Source organism: Siphateles boraxobius, unplaced genomic scaffold (assembly GCF_051911475.1).
Source record: "Siphateles boraxobius isolate OS27281-9 unplaced genomic scaffold, OSU_SipBor_1 35, whole genome shotgun sequence".
NCBI lineage: Eukaryota > Metazoa > Chordata > Actinopteri > Cypriniformes > Leuciscidae > Siphateles > Siphateles boraxobius.
Genome location: NW_027508975.1, coordinates 16045448 through 16059406, shown reverse-complemented (window position 1 = coordinate 16059406; position 13959 = coordinate 16045448). Strand labels below are relative to the sequence as shown.

Below are 13959 nucleotides of genomic sequence, written 5' to 3'. Positions count from 1 at the left end.
GTCTCTAAACGAGCTATGAACCTAATCATCTGAATCAACTAATTAACTCTAAACACCTGCAAAAGATTTCTGAGGCTTTTAAAAACTCCCAGCCTGTTTCATTACTCAAAATCGAAATCATGGGTAAGACTGCCGACCTGACTGCTGTCCAGAAGGCCATCATTGACACCCTCAAGCAAGAGGGTAAGATACAGAAAGAAATTTCTGAACAAATAGGCTGTTCCCAGAGTGCTGTATCAAGGCACCTCAGTGGGAAGTCTGTGGGGAGGAAAAGTGTGGCAAAAAACGCTGCACAACGAGAAGAGGTGACCGGACCCTGAGGAAGATTGTGGAGAGGGACCAATTCCAGACCTTGGGGGACCTGCGGAAGCAGTGGACTGAGTCTGGAGTAGAAACATCCAGAGCCACCGTGCACAGGCGTGTGCAGGAAATGGGCTACAGGTGCCGCATTCCCCAGGTCAAGCCACTTTTGAACCAGAAACAGCGGCAGAAGCGCCTGACCTGGGCTACAGAGAAGCAGCACTGGACTGTTGCTCAATGGTCCAAAGTACTTTTTTCAGATGAAAGCAAATTTTGCATGTCAATCGGAAATCAAGGTGCCAGAGTCTGGGGGAAGACTGGGGAGAAGGAAATGCCAAAATGCCTGAAGTCCAGTGTCAAGTACCCACAGTCAGTGATGGTCTGGGGTGCCATGTCAACTGCTGGTGTTGGTCCACTGTGTTTTATCAAGGGCAGGGTCAATGCAGCTAGCTATCAGGAGATTTTGGAGCACTTCATGCTTCCATCTGCTGAAAAGCTTTATGGAGATGAAGATTTCATTTTTCAGCACGACCTGGCACCTGCTCACAGTGCCAAAACAACTGGTAAATGGTTTACTGACCATGGTATTACTGTGCTCAATTGGCCTGCCAACTCTCCTAACCTGAACCCCATAGAGAATCTGTGGGATATTGTGAAGAGAAAGTTGAGAGACGCAAGACCCAACACTCTGGATGAGCTTAAGGCCGCTATCGAAGCATCCTGGGCCTCCATAACACCTCAGCAGTGCCACAGGCTGATTGCCTCCATGCCACGCCGCATTGAAGCAGTCATTTCTGCAAAATGATTCCTGACCAAGTATAGGAGTATATGATTCCTGACCAAGTATAAGAGTGCATAACTGAACATAATTATTTGAAGGTTGACTTTTTTTGTATTAAAAACACTTCTTTTATTGGTCTGATGAAATATGCTAATTTTTTGAGATAGGAATTTTGGGTTTTCATGAGCTGTATGCCAAAATCATCAGTATTAAAACAATAAAAGACCTGAAATATTTCAATTGGTGTGCAATGAATCTAAAATACATGAAAGTTTGATTTTTATCATTACATTATGGAAAAAAATTAACTATCACAATATGCTAATTTTTTTAGAAGGACCTGTATATGTAGGTCAATAATACTAGGGATTGTCATGTTGCTGAATAGAAATAAATGATTAAATGTGAATATGAAATATGAAACCCATAGAAATGCTATTCAAAAAATCTATAAAAGTACTTGATCAAAAACCTGTCATACCATCAATGTAATATTTTAGGAAAATACAATATGCTCAATTTTGAAAATTGTATTCATTTTAAAAATAGCTGTTTAAAGTAACACCAGGTAACTTTTCAACCTTCATAACATATTTCCAAGTCTCTTGTGATGGTACATCGACTTACAATAGGTTGAATGACACATCTGCCATAGCCTGACGGGGTCTGTAGCGTTTTTAATCGTACTTTTAAACTTCGGGTTTCGGGTAGTAGCCGGCGAACAAAGAGAACTACAAAACTCGACTGCTTTACGGCATATACGTCACTTCCACCACCACCCCCACTTCCTTAAAATCGCAGGGCTGTCAAGTGTCACGCATTGAGCGTGACAGTCACTCATTTCGGTCTTTTGTCACGCTCTCATAGATTCAGTAAAACGGTAACCAATAACGTTAGACTAGGCTACTATAATGACACTGGCTTGTAAACGTGATCATCGCGATCAGTTGTCGTTAGAAAAAAAAAATAAAACCCATGAAATTATATTCATATGAAATGCTGAAATATATGCCACTGTACCTGGGATGAAGACATTTCAGACGCGACGCAAGCAGAATACCTGCATGTGACCTCCTCCTACAGTGTTCCGGGCTATCTTGGTTGTCAACAAATGCACGATGACAGAGTTTACGACAGTAGTAGGGGACAATACTGTTTCCCAACTGTAGGGGGACCCCGAAAAGTTTTGCATGGACTGGCACCACCTGCACTTTCTACATACATTAAACCAAGGTCTGACAGAGGTTGTTGTAACAGAGGTTCATTCAGAGGAGATGTAGAGCAGTGGTTCTCAAAGTGGGGTCCGCGAAATAATTTTAGAACCCTATGAACGGAATCGTGGAATCCAGTCAGACCATCGGGGAAATTCTTGGCAGAGCGCACCTGCTCTCTCTTCATCTAAAAGCACACGCTTATCCAGAGAGAAGAGTGAATCCGCGAATATACAGAGTAGCCTAGCCTAGTTGTAAAATCAATCAAGTTAAGAGGCTAGGTTTACATTTTTCAGTTCTTTTTTTTATCCGTCAGTTTTGAGAACGTTTCAGCATTTAATTTGATACAAAAATAGGGGCAGTTCTAGGGTCAGTGGATATTCGGAGCTTTAGCCCATAATGAATTGATTATAAAAGCGATTTATAGGAATAAAGAAAAAGAAAGGCTTATTGTATTAGTGAAATAATTACAGTTGTCAAATATTAAATCTTTATCTACTTACATTTTACCAGGCACTCGTTCACTGTTAACATCCTTCTGTGAACGGTATGCCCCACCTTCTTTAATCATTTTGACATTGATGAGCTAGACCGCTGAACTTTTAGTCATCCAACAAACAGAGCGGTGCATAATGGAGTGCATCAGAGAAGCATCAAGAATATCAAATACATTGCAGTGAATCTCTTATTTGCATCCTAAGGTTATTGCCAATAATAATGACAGGTTTGCGAAAAGTTTAGAACTGGGTAAGCTCGCGCAAAACACATCTTCAGCACAGCGTTCTCGTTTAAATTGGCCGATGCGTTCAACAGACATGTCTGTGATTGGCTACAATGCTCAACGCTGCAAAAGCACGTTGGAAGTACCTTTAATGCAAAGGGAAAAATATAAATAAAACTGTAATATGCACTTTTCATGATTAGGTAATCACGGCAGCTGTAATCTTATTCACATTTGTATTTCTGATTAATTGTTTTGCTCTATGTCTATGAGAAAGACAAGGTAGCAAAATATTCGGGGCTTTACTAAAAACATTCCGCCCCTGGACCTATAACAATACAAAACTTTTATTCACTACAACCCGCCAAAATAAAAGTTTGGTTTAACTTAATTACTAGGATGTGTTCTGCAACAGTGTTAATTCTGTTATGATTTGTTGATTGTTCTGCCATTGATATAAGGTGCAATGAGTTCATTATTTTAAAGTTGATGCACGTAAAGAAACATTAGGCTACATAATTTTAATGTTATTTTAAATGGATGGTTCACCAAAAAAAAAAAATTTTTAAAAATGTGTCATCATTTGCTTACCCTCAAGTTGTTCCAAACCTGAATGAGTTTCTTTCTCCTGCTGAACACAAAAGAAGATATTTTGAAGAGTGTGGGTAACCAAACAGTTTCTGGTACTTTAAAAAAAAAAAAAAACATATGGAAGTCAATGGGGTCCATCAACTATTTGGTTACTGATATTATTCAAAATATTTTCTTTTGTGTTCAGCAGGAGAAAGAAACTCATTCAGGTTTGGAAAAACTTGAGGATGAGTAAATGACAGAATTTTCATTTTGGGTGAACTATTGTTTTAATGTAAAATGTGAATGTACATTTGATCTAGGGAATTTTAATGTTTGGTTTTATTAGAACAAGCCTGTGATTGCTGTGTTGCTTTTGATTTTATGAAAGCTTTTAAGATAAATTACTTAGTGTAAATGCTATTGAGTCCAAATGCAATTTGAATTAACGACCCACTGTTTACAAGTATATAAGTGGTATTAACGTGATTTAAACTGACATGTGTTTCTGTTCTATAAAACAGGTCTTAAGTTTGTAGGGTGAAAATGATTACAATGCAATTAATTCCAATGGCATCTAAGAGTACAAATAGTTTTAAGCATATTAATCACAGACAGTTATTGTTATGAGGGGGTCCTTGGAAATTTTTCTCCACTCTAATGGCTCGTTTCCACTGAGCAGTACGGTACAGTACGGTTCGGGTCAGTAAACCATGATCCAGCTAGCGTTTCCACCGCCAACAGTACCCTACTTGATAGGCGTGGTGTTTGCGGGAAAGAAGCCATCAACGTCATTTTCGCGCGAAGAAGAAAGCGACAAAGTAAACACCAATGGATGGCAGACAGCAGATCTTGTCCTTGCTTCTCGGCATGTTTGTCACAAGAAGACAAGCGCCGACATTAGGCATTTCTCAATACCAAGTATTTAAAGTTCTTAGCAGAAGGACTCCTGAGGACGCGAGTCCGGTAATTCTCCAAATGGAACAGCGCATTCGTGAAAGCGTCACTCAGCTAGCTCTGCATGTACATTTTAGGCAACAATAAAACAAAATATGTTATAAAACACCACTCTGCCTCTTTTCGTTTTCATTTAAATAAATTTTAAACATTATAGGCACACAAATGTGGTTCAGGCAATGTATAGACCTGATTATATTATTCACAGCATGTTTAACGGTAGCCTATTTATAACAAAACGAAATATAAAACACAACCCTGCATTTCGTTTAAATTTAAAAAAATATTAAACATATTCCAGGCAATATGTGCATTTGTACAAATGTTGCAATAAACAACATTACAGTGATAATCTTGTAATAAAAAAATGACAAAACTCAACCCTATCTCTTTTTGTTAAATTTCAGTTTTATCAATAATGGCCATTATAAAAGTATAAGTAAAAGGTAACGTTACAAGAAGCTATACAATAAGAAATAAAGCAAACAATTCAGTCAAATATACAAATTCAGCGCTAGTCTAACGTTAACGTTACAACGGAAAAGTTATAGCCTAAATATATGAAACTTCACTTAGCCCTCAGCCAAAACGATTGGCCAGGGAACGAATTATCGATTCACAAGACCAAAGATCACCCGTTAGATATACACAAGACGAATTACCACTACAGAGTTAGCGGCAAACGACAGAACGACTAGCCGAGGAAAGGCTGTTCCAGGCGGGGAACATAGCGCCGAGCGCCCGGTGATCCCTGGAATGGATCAAATTATCATAAATCCCTATAAATAAACCGCAGATTTGAGCTTTAAACAACTACATTCTTGCCTCAAAAACTCTTAAAACTACATTTCGTGAAATAATAACCGTAGTATTATATTCCAACTGAATATTAAAAAATGGTGCTTCTTATGTTGTCATTCCCCTTGTAGCACGCGCAAGTGATGATACTCTGTGAACCAATCAGCGTTCTGCAGTGAGTCTAGCTCCACCCTTTAGTACCGTACCACTGTGCTAGGTACCCCAACGCAAGGGTACCCAAAAAGTGGTACGGTACGGTTCGGCTTTTTGGTACAATTCACAACTTTTGACAGTGGAAACGCAAATAATTGCTTACCGTACCGAACTGTACCGTACCGCTCAGTGGAAACGAGCCATAAGTTTGAGAACCCATGATGTAGAGATCCTGCATAGAAAAACTACCTTTGGACAAACTGTTCTGTCTATCAGAGGTGGTCATTTTTGGAACAGCATCCCAACAAATATTAAAGAATGTCCCACTTACTGCACATTTAAAAAGCACCTTAAACAGCTTCTAAAAAGTTCCCAGTTATGTCCTCATTTTGACTAATTTTATTGATACAATGTATACTGCCTGAATCTGTGCTAATGTGTTTCGGCTTGATATTGTATAGTGTCATATTCTATTATGTTGCATTATTTTATATGTGGTTGTCTTCCTGCCTCGGGACTACAGGTGAAAATTAGCATGTATGCTATAACCTGGCGCATTTACAGTCAGTACAGAAATGTTAGATTGTTCATTAATGTGCAATGTCCTGGATAAAAAAATAAATGAATAATAAATTATAAATATTTAATATAGTTTTTGCTAACTGTATTTCCTACTTCTAGTGTAGAATTACACTTACTGTTCAAAAGTTTTGGATCAGTAAGATTAAAAAAAAATACTAAATACTTTTATTCACCAAGGATGCATTAAATTGATGCAGTAAAGACATTTATAATGTTAAAAGATTTCTTATCGTTTCTACAAAAACATTAAGCAGACACACAACCGATTTCATCATTGCTAATAAGAAGAAATCTTTCTTGAGCAGCAAATTAGCATATTAAAATAATTTCTGATATTTTCAGTAATGAAGCTGAAAATTCAGCTTTGGCATCAAAGGAATAAATTAAAATATATTAAAACAGCAAACAGTTATTTTAAATTATAATCATTTTTCACAATTTTACAGTATTTTTGTTCAAATAAATGCAGCCATGACAATTTTTTCTTCTTTTTTTTTTAAACTTACCAACCTAAAATGCTGCAGCAGTAGTGTAAATATTGAAGCAGATACTAGGGATGCACCAATAAGAAAATGTTGGTCGATACTAATTACTAGAGCTGAATGAACACGCGTAAACTGAAGCGCTTTGTTAGCGGGCTAGTTAACTCAACGAAATACTGTACATCCTATATGAGATTAATCAGATATTTATACAACATAAACATATTACAACAACTTATTCCTGCACAAAATGACGGGAATGCACAAGTGAACTTGAACTAAGTCATGTGCTAGTTAATGTGCAACTCCTGTTGTGGATGCGCTCCTCCCGTAACAACGCGCAGCAACACAGCAACTTAACCCAAAGAATTCACAACTAAATATACACATTAGGGCTGCATGATTTGGGGCAAATATCATATTGCGATTATTGAGGTCAATATTGCGGTTGCGATATAATAAACAAATGGTTTCATGAGTCAACTTGCTTGGTTCTCGAAGAAAATGCACATACATTATCAAACACTAACAACAACTAAATGCAGTGTTTTCAAATTAAAATATATATTTTTTTAAATGAAATGACATCTTTGCATTACTGCAAACTTCTTATTGTCTCAATAGTACAATAGTATAAAATAAGTAGAACAATAAATAATAGCATTTGTATGCTGGTATTATTAAAAGGTTAAAAATAACTACTCAAATTAAATATAATGTGTTTTTTACTAGGCTATAATAACAATGTTACAATATTTTAATGATAAGTAAAAATATAATACATATTTATATAGTGCACATATTTAGCAAAATACTCCTCTCTATATATAATTTGTCTAGCCAACTAACGTGCTATCAAATGGCTTTCCTGAGGTAAATGTAACATTATGTGACATTGTTCTCCAACTGTTTTATTGACCTCTTTCTGCGGTTGAAAAAAAAAAAACAGTTTGATGGATATTATGCATGAGGCATAAACATTTCGGTAAGTTGTACTGTATCTTTCAACACACCTATTGTTCATTCGTGTTTATTTACTATTAACTAGCAGCCTAGTAAAGAGTAGCCTACGCTAAGAGATGTTCGGTTCACGATCACATCACATTTACAAGCGCCAAAACACTATTGTTTTTTATTTTGTAATAAAATTGACAGAATCTGAGGGCTGAGAATTATTTTCATATCATAAGTAACCTGCTCTGTCTAGTCTGCCATATAATCGCATAGGCTTAACATCGCGATTGCGATATGACTAATCGTGCAGCACTAATACACATCACAATTAGCCCAGCCATACAACACATTGTGCATTTAAACCGTAATAGATATAAACATCATAGTAAGTGTGTGTGAGAGCTTACACCAGCTCATATGCATCTGGTGTTGTTCCGATGAAGAATCCTCCAGGCCGGAGTCTCTCACAGGCGTTTCTCAGCATGGTGTCAGCCTGCTGCTCGCTCTCAAAGGAATAATGATACACAAACTGACAGCTGCATAAGTCGAACTGCAGCTCAGGGTCTCGCAACTTCTCCGACAGCAGCTCCTGAGAAAGACAGAGAGTATGTGACCCTGTACCATTAGGTACTGAATGGTGACTTTCATGTTTCTCCTTTTTGACAATTAACAGAGTCCCTCTAACAAATGAGACATGGTGAACTGCTAAAAAAACACTGGCTCGTACCCTGCTGCAGTCTGCAGTTATGAACTCCGCAGAGTACGTGCGGTCGTTTGGGTGACCCCTCCGTCTGATGTCATTATAGCGCTGCTGACACTGCTCAATGGACACAGCAGCGATATCTGTGACATGCAAACAAATACCGAAGTGTGACTCTGTGACTTTAAATATGAAGACATTTTTAAAAAAGGGTGCAGTTTATACATTTATGAGCAAGTTAGGCCCTGTTTACACCTGCTGTTAACATCAGTGTTGGATGGTCTGATCACAAGTGGATAGAGCTTAAAGGGGTCATATAATGGTACATGCACTTTTAAAAGTTGATTGTACTGCAATGTGTGTTGGCAGTGCCTGTACACAACCATCATATAATGTTAAAAATCCATCCAGTGTTTTTGTTTTTATCTCCTTATATGTATTCCCGTCTCAAATTGAGCCGTTTCACCGTGTGACGTCGTGACGCCCCTCCCACGGTTGTTGATTGACAGCAGTGTTTCAACACACCCCCGCCCTGAGCGAGCTGTCATCGTCATCCGTCATTGTTGATACACTGGAGCAGAATGGCTTCTAAGCGATTGTGTTGTTCTGTTCTTGGGTGCAATAACAAACACAGAAATCATTTTGATGTTCCTAAATTTGAAGCGCTGAAGACGCAGTGGCTGAGTTTTGTTTACGATGGGAATATTCCCCACGATCAAGGTAAATGCGTTCATGTTTGCGCGAATCATTTCTCACCAGACTGCTTTTTAAACGAGGGTCAGTATAAAGCTGGTTTTGCTAAGAAGCTGCTCCTGAAAAAGGAATCGGTACCAACTGTTCGTGTTCCTGCTGCACCTCCTGAATGAAGCGAGTACAACGTTTTATTAACCTTTTATGATACATATTAATCTTTGCAAATCGGTTGCGTGCTTCACGATGAATGCGGCTAATTTTTACACTCAGGGTACATTACGGCATGTATTCTATGTAAAGTTACGACGTTCTCAATATAATTCATAATCCCGTGTTTATAATGAACAACACGTTATGGTTATTGTGTTATTTATTAAAAACTATGTACGCAGGTGTTACAGTTAACGTGCTAACACTAAGTTACACCTGGTTTACTTGTATGTTACTGATTAAGAAGTAATGTAAAAAAAACAGTTATAACTGGATGAAGATGAATGGTAACACACTGTTTTCGACTAAGGATTTTCATAGTCGAATCTGAGTCGTTAGATTTTGCCGTAGTCGACTGATAGTCTAACCTTTTTTTTTTTTTAGATAGCAGCTAGACTTCGGTTAAATAACTGTTCATCTGTTATAGGACAACTCGCTCTACGTTTATTTAAAATGAACAGCAAGACAACTAGAAGTGAATGTGCTTTCCATTAAATGAATCCTTAACAAAAAAAAACAAAAAAAAGTTGCAATGAACGTGCTTTGTTTTAAATAAATCACACACAGTAAACAAAACCTTAACAAAAAAACTTTGCAATTAACTTTGCAATTTAGACGCGCAAACTGCGTGCCGGTGCGGTGAGACGTACATGCTCGAGCAGATTGGGCTTGAAGACGTTCATCCTCGGATGTGGCGTCGCGCGCGCTGTTACAAAAAAAGCCGTGTACACAGCCAAGCAAAATGAGGTCTTGCGCACCCAACGCGTCAGTTTTTGCCGCGCGCACCTTCGCTCTTGTGCGGACGCGTCTGGTATAAACAAGGCTTTACTCCGTGTCAGCGCGCACTCTGATCGGTAAAGGTGCACAGACCTCTCCCGAATCATCTCCAGCACTCAGCCTCTGAGGCAACAATAACTCCGCCTCCGTTTCCCTCGTAAGATGATATTAGTATTTAAACATTCTCTATGATAAAAAATGTTTGTAAAAAATATTTTAATTGCACGGTTTTGGCGGTTATAGAGTTCTAATGACGGTGATCAACTACAACCGTCAGTCTCACGTTATATAATAACCGTCACACCCCTATTGGTTACATAACACTTCCCTACTAATCAGACCTATCCAAATCGAATCGTCGAATCCTCGACTATTAGAAGTCAGCCCTACTATTAATACTGTAAATGATGTTATCTGATCTCTTATTTTTGCTTTTTATTTTTGCTTAACATAAAACATTTTCGTACAGCACTAAACATAAACATACAACAAATTCTTAGGTATCCTTCAACTACTGCTAGAATCATTACTGACATGACAGGACATGTTTCAGTCACAATAGTTGTACAGAACACCGAGATTACGTTACTCATCACTGACAAGCCTACATTTACCAAAAAAAAGTTTTTCAACATAAATCCGTCATCTTGTTCCGGGTCCGACTCCGGTTCAAATTGGTATGGCAACACTACAGATGTGTCCTCAGAGACTCCCGCTGCCATTCTTTCGCCAAAATATACCATCAACTGTTGTCAAGGCAACATTTCACGTGCACGGCCCAAAGAACAGAGGGGCGGAGTCAGCAATCTCATTATCATTTAAAGGCATATACACTGAAACGGCGTGCTGAAAATAGAGCTGTTTTTTGATGTAAAATTAGTCTTTTCTTAAAATACTAATGAGAATTTTTAATAAAAGTATATTACAAAGTTTTCATTTAGACCCTAAAGATTCATATTAAGTTGTACAAAAATGGCATTATATGACCCCTTTAATAGTGTGAATGTTCTTGATTAGTGGTCGATCAATATATTGGCCGATACTTAGCATTTTTTAAATGATCCACATTTAGAAAAATTGCAAGCTTCTCCAAATTTTGCGGAGTTTTGTTTGATTTTGCATTAAATATTGCACAGAATCGTGGAATTCTGGAGGGACTGAAATGTCATTGCAACGTGTTATTTACTATTAACAAACCACTAACATGCAATAATTGTGATAAAAGGCCGTTAAACTTTGTTGGTTAGGTATGGCTTTACCATTTCGAAAAGAAGAAAAAAAGCCCTAGTTTTTATTTTATGGCTCACTGAGAAATTTTGAAGGGGCACTCTACAACTAGCTATTTCTTTGCTGATTTTCACTTTTGTTGTCGCATGTTTTATCAATGAGGTCCCCCTACAGCTGTGAGGTAGGGATGGGACGGTATGAAAATTTCATATCACGATTATAGTGACCGAAATTATCGTGATTATCAATATTATCACGGTTTTGTAAAACAAGACGAAAGTGTTAAAAAAGAACTGATGCTCACACTGAAAACATTTCAACAAGTTTTATATTTAAGAATCAACAAACAACAAATAAAACAAGCAGCTCTATGCACTTTTTAAAGCAAGATTCTATTCTGTGGCATTTCCTTCCTTATAATGACCGTCGTCAATAGCAACATATTATAACACAGCGCACATCCATATATCACAACGGACGCGCGCTCTCATTTCATTCAAATACAACTTGTCATCTTGCGTCTCCGTTATTGATTGTATTGAAAATGAAATCGGAGTTGATTTATTGTTTACAGATTCCTGTATTCCTGATAGCACTGTGTTGAAAATAGTCATATGCTTTTTCAGCAAAAATTAAAATAAAAAAAGTGTTTTTATTTGTTATTAAGCTTACCCTGGAGTAAGCAAACTGTACTTTTTATGTAATAAATGGAACAATTGTAAAGTGTTACTGATTAGTTATACACCGATTCAGACGTCTGGTGAGTTCAGTGTTGGAAAGATCAGTGTTTTAACTATTCATTAAATGAATCGGTTAAAATGAGTCAGTTCGCGAATTGGACATGTCATGCTCGTTGTGCGATTATCCCAGCAGTTAGGATATGGACATCCCACAAGATTTTTGTCAACAAAGAAAACATTTCATCACTGGATCATTTTTTTTTTTTTCCGTTTATTTAAAGGGTTGTTTTATGTCACCTGAATGTGCGGAACGCTTTTCCGAGAAGATAAGGTATCTTTTTTTAGCACAATTCACATCCAGCGGTAATTCAGGAAAACAAAATCTCCGAATGCTCCACATGAAACTTTGGTCTTCCGACCTTTTAATATCGTGTCGATTTTTTTTGGTTAATATGTGTGAGGGAGAGAGAGCAAGACAGCGCTTAGTGTGGAGATGGTGAAGTCTTGTTAACACTTTCGCCTGGCTCTGAAGTGAGAGAGTGCGCGCGCGCGACGGGGTCTCTCTCTCTCTGCTCGTTCTTTAAGTTAAACATGTGCCCTGTCACAAGCGCAGCAGTTCATCTACATTACTCACCGGTCAAATAAGACTTGGCGGGACAAAAATTCGCTTTGGCGGGCCTTAAAAAAAATTCAATGCAGGAAAAACCCTGTTATTGCAAACAGGAAACAGCATAATTTGTCTCATTTAGTAAAATAAAGCCAAATTTTAGATCGTCTTTTCCTCTCAATGATTACCTTTTTTGCTCAAATCGCTTGAACGATGCGCTATGGTGCCCGATAAAGGACAAAAGGTAAAGTTGTGAGTTCGGGGTCTGTATTGTGGCTGGGACTTGGAGCAGGAGCATCGATAAGAGGAATCGTTAACGTCAAGGGCATACAATATCGATGGTTCGTAAAACTTAGAACCGGTTCTCGATTCCTATCCCTAGTAATACATCATACACATTGAGGGCGGCGTGTGTGTTTATGTCAAATTGCCGTAAAGCAGTTTGTGTTTCTCGCTTCTCACGAGACATCCTAATTCCAACTTACCGGGACGTTAGTCCCCATGTTGCAAGGTTGGTTTTCTGCCTAGGTACGCTGGGGGGAGCGGGGAAAGTCACCATTTTCACCAGAACAGGTTATTAAACCATCCAAATGATTTCTAAACCGTTTCATTAAGTTGAAATAGTGGCCAAATGCCCCTTCAATAATGGTGTAAACAGGACCATATAAATTTACAGACACTGGAAAGTATGAAGAAGATTGTGTAGTTACCTGCACAGACTAGTTTATCAATGCGTCCTTTTTTCCATTTGAGAAGATCCCCACCTTTGCCACAGCCCAGATCCAGCACGGTTATATCTCTCCGTCTTTGCCTCACCTTATCCAAGTACTCCCCTGTGGAGACCAACACACAGACCTCAGAACAGTTAATAATTCTCATCCCTGACTAACCCAACCACAAACAAACATGCCACTATATGGCACCAATATCGTGGCATGAAACATTGAGAGGTAAAAGTAAGCCTGTGCTCTTCTCACCAATAAGAACGCTCTTCAACCAGTTGTTGAAGTTGCGCATGTGGACTATCCTGCTTTTATTACGCTCTGCCAGGCCACACTCCTGAAGTTTGTTGTAATGTGTGGCCACTTTTTGACTGTGTAATGATTCCTCTGTGACCTGCAAAACATAAAGCATGTATTGAACAGAGCAGGGGAGACCAGTTGGCACACCGAGATGCTATTATTACTAGCACTTTTTCTCAGTAACGAGATTCAGAGTTGAATGAACAGTTGCAAAAATGCTTGTTTTCTTTTCTTCATTTGAATACTTGGTTTTATGGTATTGAAACGTTTTATTATTTGTGGATATTTGTGAGTTTTATTTGTGATAATTTGCCATGTGTTCTAATTTTAGGCTGCCACTTTAAAATCTGGCAAGGGACAACCGATGAAAATGAGCCTGTTTGGTAAACTCTGAAAATGTACAAATTTCAGAGATTCTGTTCCAGACATGGTGTATGTGTGAAGGAAATCAAATACAACATGCAGCAAATTTATATAAAAATTCTTCATTTTGATTTGCTTCTCACTTGAACTATGGACCTTCTGCATCTAGGT

The 13959-nt window shown here is 38.1% G+C and overlaps 1 protein-coding gene across 2 annotated transcripts in view; it reads right to left on the bottom strand.

The window, feature by feature from the left end:
* Positions 1–13959, bottom strand: part of rnmt (RNA (guanine-7-) methyltransferase) — a 34897-nt gene that overhangs the window by 18413 nt on the left and 2525 nt on the right. For both annotated transcript variants that reach the window (XM_077196657.1, XM_077196658.1), the window contains 4 exons: positions 13381–13519; positions 13114–13236; positions 8237–8352; positions 7917–8098 (listed from right to left, as the gene is read on the bottom strand). In XM_077196657.1, coding sequence (XP_077052772.1) covers positions 7917–8098; positions 8237–8352; positions 13114–13236; positions 13381–13519 — 560 coding nt within the window. The remainder of the gene's footprint in view (positions 1–7916; positions 8099–8236; positions 8353–13113; positions 13237–13380; positions 13520–13959) is intronic.